This window comes from Anas acuta, chromosome 8, assembly GCF_963932015.1.
Source record: "Anas acuta chromosome 8, bAnaAcu1.1, whole genome shotgun sequence".
Taxonomy (NCBI): Eukaryota; Metazoa; Chordata; class Aves; order Anseriformes; family Anatidae; genus Anas; species Anas acuta.
Genome location: NC_088986.1, coordinates 2,625,991 through 2,633,330, shown reverse-complemented (window position 1 = coordinate 2,633,330; position 7,340 = coordinate 2,625,991). Strand labels below are relative to the sequence as shown.

Here is a 7,340-nt window from a genome sequence, read left to right as displayed (position 1 = left end):
AATCTCCACAAAACAGTTGGTTCTTCAGGTAACATTGCAGGGAAAAAAATTCACTGTTCACTGCTAGGTGACCTGGGCACTCAGCCACGTGCTGGAGCACATCAGGACAATGCTGTAGCAGCGGTAGTTCACCCACAGGTCGTTTTTTAGATACTATGACGTGTTATTTTCCACAATGCCAATGCTTTCAGAATGCTGAAGAGTAGCATAAGCTGCAGAGTTAATGTTGGGTGCAGAAGCAGAGGCTGCATCGTTTGGAAAGGGGAAGGCTCCTGCTCCTGGGGGGAGCTGGAGTGCTTTTGTTTTAAATCAGCAGCTATGATTTGGTTTTAACACTGTGGTGTTACGTGTCTCTCAACAAGTGTTTCTAACAAAACTGAAAAGCCCATTTCAACAGCTACTCACCAAAAACAAACAATGAAGCTTGTATTTTCAGCACAGTTAGGTTTCACTGTTAAATACGTCAAGAACTTTTTTTTTTTGAGGTTAGCTGGGAGACGACCAAAAAAGTAACATCCAAAAGAACTTGGTTCTGTTGAAGTAAAAGCTGAGCTACTATGATGTAGTTTAAAAACAGCCAAAAAAACAACAACAAAAAAAAAAAGCATACCACAAAGCACCCAACCAAAAACCCTGCTACCTCTTACAGCAATTTGCAGATGTAAATTGAGTTAAACTGCATTTTTCCCTCAGCATATTGCAGCCAAAGCTGCCAATAGTTCAGAGAACACAAATTGATTGAATAATTACATACATAAAAAAGCATAAAGTAAATCAAAAAGCAATTTGTGGTGGTTTATTTAGGAGTCTGACTATTCTTATAATAATGTTAAGAAGTTTTTCCTAACTAAAAGAACATTCAGCTAAAAGCTAACAGTCAGTGATTGTTTCTGCGCTCTGATAATACTGACTGCCATTCCTACAGGCTTCACCAGGAGCTGTATCTCTGTATTGTCACACCATTTACTGTTTGAGCCCTTCCTGGAATTGGAGCAATTAACAAAGCCAGTAGCTTGCTTGCTAACTTTTTTTTTTTTACTAGTATATAGGTTGGTTCTCTGTAGTCGCTTAAGATGGAAGGAAGCAGAAGAGCTTCAGGTCCTAATTAGCCTGTTTTCCTGTACTCATCACCAGATCAGGGCAGAGTCCTTCCCACCCATATAAAAACATTAGTTTTGCGTGTATCTCTTTTCTTTGTCCTTGAGATGGCCTCCAGGGGTGATAAAGTGAGAGTCATACGATCCACCTTGTGTGGAACTGGAAATGGTTCTTAACAGACCCAGCTGTTTCTGAAAGGCAGAAGCCCAGTACACCAAGAGGTCAAAGAAACAGTAACTGCTTAAATAGCTAAGGCATGTGTAAGGAGTATTTGTAGCAGAAGCTTAGGGTAAAAACATTTCCCTCTCCCAAAAAATGATTAAATACCAACGTTCCCTATTCTGATAGTGACAATCCTGTAATTTGCTGCTGTAGCTGATTGTCCACCCTCATCCTTACTCTATAAAGTATTTTCTTTTTGTTCTAGGCTCTGTGCAGGACAGCTTGATGTAGGATGGCATACAGTTCATTTACAGGCTCTTTTCAGATCAATAATTATTTAATTTTCAGCTACAAAGGTTATTGTCAGGTTATATAAACTATTACCGGTTCATCCTAACTATTTATTTTTCCATTATCATGGAAGCAATCAGCTAGTGAATCCCATGTATATAATGGAAAAACAGCACAGAAAACTTGGTAAGAATGGTATAGAAACTGAGCAGAGTAACAGACAACTTTCTTCAAACAAATTTTCTGGAAAGTTTTATTTTTCTCTATCAAACTGCACAGGTATACAAGTGTAAAAAAGCCGTTTATTAATAAAAATTCCCAAAGCTTGAGTACATACATGTTTAAGCATATATTGCAACACATTTAGCACTTTGATTCTCAGAATTTGAGTTGTAAAAATCTGTTTTGGTAACAGTACTTTGCAGGGGTAGCAAGAAATGACATTGAATTTTGTGCATTTATACTGAACGTTGCTCTTTTTTTCTTTTAAAATCACTTTAAAAATCACAGAGGCCGCCCCTAACTCACCAATTTGAGCAGTGTGGTATTCACTATGTTGTAGGGGCGCTTTTGGGCATGATGAAGGAGAAGAAACAGTTCTGTAACAACTTATATCATTAAGTAACTAAACTAAAACATTGACCTAAAATGAAAATGTTTAAACTAGAAATGTTTAGAGTCCCGTGTTTTAACTGTGGGTTTGAATTCAATATCTTTATATAGCGTGCCTCAGGTTAATGTTAGAGGAAACATCTTCACAGATGACGTGTCCAAAACAGGCAGCTATGGCCAGTTAATTGCCTGTGGGTAAACAACTGAAATGTGTTCAGTAATCAAAATAATTCTTTGTGTTCCATCCTCTATCTTTTGGTCACAATCAGCAGTAGAAAAAGTTATCTGTCAAATACTAACTTTTTAGGAATCTTGTTGCAAAGCCTGACACATTCATTTAGATAATATTTTGTAGGCTTATTGGCAGGGTGATGAATTGATTAAATGAGCACCCCCTGCCCCAGCAGGAAGCACCCCTTTCCTGGAGCACCTTAGTTCTGTGAAGTTCTACATCGCTCCCGGGAGGCGTGGGATCTAATATTCATCTTTTAACATAGCTTCTTCTCATCCAGTTCCTGGAGGGAGGGTTATAGTACTTTTTTTAAGCCAAGGCAGCGTAACTATTACATATTTGTGGTAAGAACATACAGAAAAAATAGCTTGTATTCCATGCATCAGTAAATCTAAATCAGCCTTCTGTACACAGTTGCATAAAACACCCATGAAGAAATGTATTATTTACATTGAGATTATCTTGTTGTGCACATTGTTAAGTTTAAATAGATGCCAGAAATTTTATCTAGATGTGCACCTGCCTAGTGCAATGAGCAATCCCGAACTGGTATTTGTAGGGGAGATTGGTTTACAGCCGTTTCTTCTCGCCTTTTAAGTACAATCAAGCAGATGTAGAAGTTTGGGTTGATGTGGAATGCATTTTTCACATAATATCTGTGGGGAGATAAGGAATGACTAAAATAAATAGCAATCAGAGAGCAGCAGCATCATTCATACGATCTGTTCACAATTATAGGTCTGTCCGATGTCCAGCAGTAGCCTCACTGCATAGAAAATAGACACACACATCCTGAGGCAATGCAGAACAACAGATGGTCTCCCCTGAGCTGTAGTAACACTTGAAGTTGTTTGAGAGTTTAGCTATAGAAAAACTTTAATAATTATTTTAAATTGTTTAGCTATCACAGCTGTAAACTTAACCAGTAAGAAAGCAAAGGGCTCTGCAGTGTTGGTCATGTGGCAGAGGACAGAGAACCTGAAAAAGTGAGCGTGAAAACACAATGGTCAGTGAGTAAACAATCCTATCCAGTTACAGAGACAGGAACTAATAGTAGAGACGTGAGGGCTCCCTGAGCTAACTTCATGTTGAAGATGAGTTTGACTCAAGCTACTAAGCCACTGTAATACTTAAATCCATTATTTTAGCATAAAAAGGCCACTCTGCATTTTGTAGGAGTCAGAAATTACCTCAGTGGAGAAAATGAGCTGCTGAACAGGGTGCTAACTCTGCTTTCCTGCACTGTTTTACATCCCTGATTGCTCTGTTCCCAGCCCATAAGGTGTAGGAGTGCTCGGCCCACTGCAGGGAGCGAGGGACCATGGGAATGGTGTGTAGCTGGTTTGTAGGATAAATCTCTGGCATAAGAACTTGTCATCAAGCAGGTTTAATTGTTTTTCTCTTCTAGGTTACTTTTGATTACACAATAGAATTTAACTTTCACCGAGAGGCAAAATGTACGTGTCTGAGCTTACCCTTACTGACACAGTTATACAGCTTGTAAAAGCCATACAGCTGATTTTTCATATTCCTTCATATTACTTGAAATACTTTAACTTTCCAAAAGGAGTGATGTTCTCGCACTATAAAGGAAAGCCACGTAACCTGCAGATACTCTTCTTTAGAGACTTCTTTGGCTCGCTGGAATTTATAAAACATAACAGCAGCCAGTTTTCCCACGCCCAGGTAATATATGATGATAGACAAGGTCAGTCTCTAACTGGGCTTTTGCTTACAACAGTGGAACAGACAGCTAGCCAAAGGAGGAAGAATTTCAAAACCCATAAAACATGTCTCGAGGTGTCTGTTAGTGCATTGTTTTATGCTTTCTGCTGGGGGAATGCTAAGAAAGGAGATGCAGTGGATTGCAGAATGAGAGGAGTTTACATCTAATTTTGCAAAAGATGTGCGTAAATTTGCAAAAAAAAATTGTGATAACTGACCCTTGAAGGTGCCAGGTTCTCTGTGCTGTCTTTCCCTGTACCCCTCATTACCTGCGTGTTCTGTTCCTGGACATACAGAAACAGGACTTGAAACCTGCTCACCTCACTACTACTGGGCAGCCCCTGCTCAAACCCCAGTGGGACTAATCAGCTAAATCACACTGAAGAGGGCAGCGTCCTTTCACTGATCAAAAGTCTTACTCTCTAACAGCGATTACCTTAATTTCCTCGTTAGACTACAGCTGTGTGTCAGTGGGTTTGCTCCATCCCAGCTCTGCTACAGCCCTGTAAAGATGCAGGATCAGAGCGTTCCCAACGCTGCCTCTTCTCGCAGATTCCGCATTCGCACCGTGGGCTGACTTAGCGCACATGCAGCCCGCCCAGCCTGGGGTGCGTGTGCAGGGATGGAACAGGAACATGAGCTGCTCCTGGGAAAGCTGCTGCTTGGAAGCGAGCTGCTGCAGCTGCTGCTTCAGCCAGGCCATCTGCCCTGCAGCCCACTGCGCTCTCTCGGAAAAAGAGAACTGCTTGGAGGCCCTCGGCGGCTGACTTGTTCTGGGTGGCTGCACCTGCCTGCCAGCAGGGAGCTGAGCCGTTTACTTGTGTGCTGCCAACACAGCGAGGGGTGCACGCAGCAGCTTTGCAGGAAAGCATTGGCCCCGAGCTTGGGCAGTGAGGTTCTCCTGCTGCTAACAGCACAGCAGGGCTGCCACAAGCATGCTCCTTGGTGCATTCTGAGGAACCTATCATGGCATCTAAGGAGGTATAATCAGTACTTGTGCAGTACACAAGTTTTCTTACTTTGATAACGTGTTACAATTGGATTGCTGTTCTTGAAACAAAACTACCTCAGCTGTTACGAGTACATTACCTGCACCTGCAGCGGGGTGGGTACGCAGCAGACCAAGAGGCTACTGGGAGTCGAGGAGCAACCTGAAGAACGCGGCGCTATCGGCAGCCCGAGCATACTCTGCAGGAAGAAAAGCAGTGTTTCATGAGCAGGACAATGGTGTTTGTACAGAACTTGGGAAAATCACCACACAAATACAAATTAAACTTCTGCAATGGTTAGCAGAACTCCTTTTGCTTCAGACAGTTACTGTGCCCCAGCTAAGCAACAGTAAGTTGAGAGTCTGAATTACTTGCAAGAGTATGCACAAATGCCACATCTTTAGCAACGTTGACAAAACAGAATAGGATGTATTACCAGTGTTAAAGCCTGGTCTTTTTTTTTTTTTTTTCTATTAATAACAAAAGAAGAAATAACAAGCTATAAAGACCACAGTAGCAGACCTGTATCAAGGACTGCAAGAGGGACAACCATCCCGAGTCCTCTGCAAGGATGGCAAAGAGAGGCGACCGTACCTGAGCCCTGCTGACTGTTCCCCTTGCTCAGAGGGCCGGGCCAGGGTGAAAGGCTAAGCAGATGGCTGGAAGAAGCAGAGGAAAAGTGTGCAAGGGTAGAAAGGAACTCAGGGAATGAGAACATAAGGGGGAAGGGCCTGGAAGCAGGTGCTTCGGAGTGCCAAGATTTCTGAATGGCCTCCTGCAGCAGATGATCAGCGCTGCTCTCAGGGCTCGTAGTGGCTGCTGATGCTTCACGCTACGATTCCCCCACCACAAAAGGGTGAAAGAATTCAGAATTACTTGCTATATATTAAACCTACAGAGGAAAACAAGAGTATTTGCAGCACCTATAGCTAAAAAGACTCCTCCTATGAAGAAAGGGACTGCACAGAAACCTACACAGAGATGCATCAAAGCCGCTAGAGACAGGGGTGATGGCGAGGAGACTCCCTCCAGTGTCCCCGTTGTGCCCTGGCGGGCTGAGGGGATGTGGAATCCCCGTCTGTGCCTCCCGGGAGGTGCCAGGGACATTACCTGGAGCAGTCCCGGAGTAAGCCGGAAATTCTGCCCTGAAGTAGGGCTTCTGAGGTTACTCCACAAGAAAGCGTCCAACCCGGCTTTGCCTCAGGTCCAACTTTTCGGCATTATGCCTAATAAACACCCTTTGTTCATACAAATTATCATAAAAAAACTACCACTAACTGTCGCTTAAAATAGAAAACCGTCCAGCCTTGTATGACAAGCAACAGAAAAAGACTCGGATTTAATGACAAGTTGCTATTCTTTGGCTTCTTTGTGCTGAATGCAACTAATTCAGAAGTCCTCATGAACCCTTTACTCGCTGATTGCGGCATTCAGACCACACGGTACTTAAAGAACCCGACACACTGAAGCAGCCACGCCAAGGTCTGCCTTTCACTCTGAGAAGGTCTTAAAAAATGCAAGCTGCCCAGGCTCATATAATGAAGTTCATAACTTCATTAACTCAAGCTTTTTCCCATATATAACATAGGCTTCCAAATATATACCATGATATGTCATATTTATAGTAATATTTATAGAGATGGCATTAAGTTTTAGATATTCAGAGCCAAATAATACTATTTACCACCCAGATGCTCCAAAACAACACATTTGTCATAGCAGCTTAAGCTTTTATTTTTTTTTTTTGGTGAGTTAATGAGGATAATGAGTTGCTCAAAAATGCCTCAACAAAACAAACGAAACAACCACCCCTCTCTCTTGGTATTTTACATGCAGAACTCATGTGTGAGCTCAAGTACATACAAGCAAAGACACCAAATACGAGGAAAATCTGCTGTGACCGCAGCAGCTAGAAAAGGAGGGGACCTGAAAGACTCCTGGGGGTGCGGCACAAGCCCTGGTTGGGTGCAGGGACCAGCCTGCCCTCACTCTCCTCTCATCAGCTCAATGTTTTAGGTTGCTCACCACAAGGCAGCAGCTGGACAGTCACCAGAAACCTCACCCCCCGTGCGAGTGGGTTGTTAAAAGCCTCGCTGCCCCTTGCCAAGTCTCCTGTCCCTGGCCCGCAACAGCACCAAAAGGGCAGAATCCTCCTGAGTTTCTTCTCCCCTCCTACTTCCACCACCATTCTTCCCTAAGTTTGACTGCTCTAAAACATTTACGGATCTAAA

General features: G+C 42.8%; 1 protein-coding gene across 4 annotated transcripts in view; it reads right to left on the bottom strand.

Annotated features, from left to right (window-relative positions):
* Window positions 1–2,046: 2,046 nt before the first annotated feature.
* Window positions 2,047–7,340, bottom strand: part of ITGB3BP (integrin subunit beta 3 binding protein) — a 28,573-nt gene continuing 23,279 nt past the window's right edge. Inside the window, exons 8-9 of one of the 4 annotated variants that reach the window (XM_068690962.1) lie at window positions 5,210–5,308; window positions 2,047–3,051 (exon numbers count right to left, since the gene is read on the bottom strand). In XM_068690962.1, coding sequence (XP_068547063.1) covers window positions 5,250–5,308 — 59 coding nt within the window. In that variant the 3' untranslated portion in view covers window positions 2,047–3,051; window positions 5,210–5,249. The other 3 variants (XM_068690965.1, XM_068690963.1, XM_068690966.1) reach the window with 3 other exon arrangements.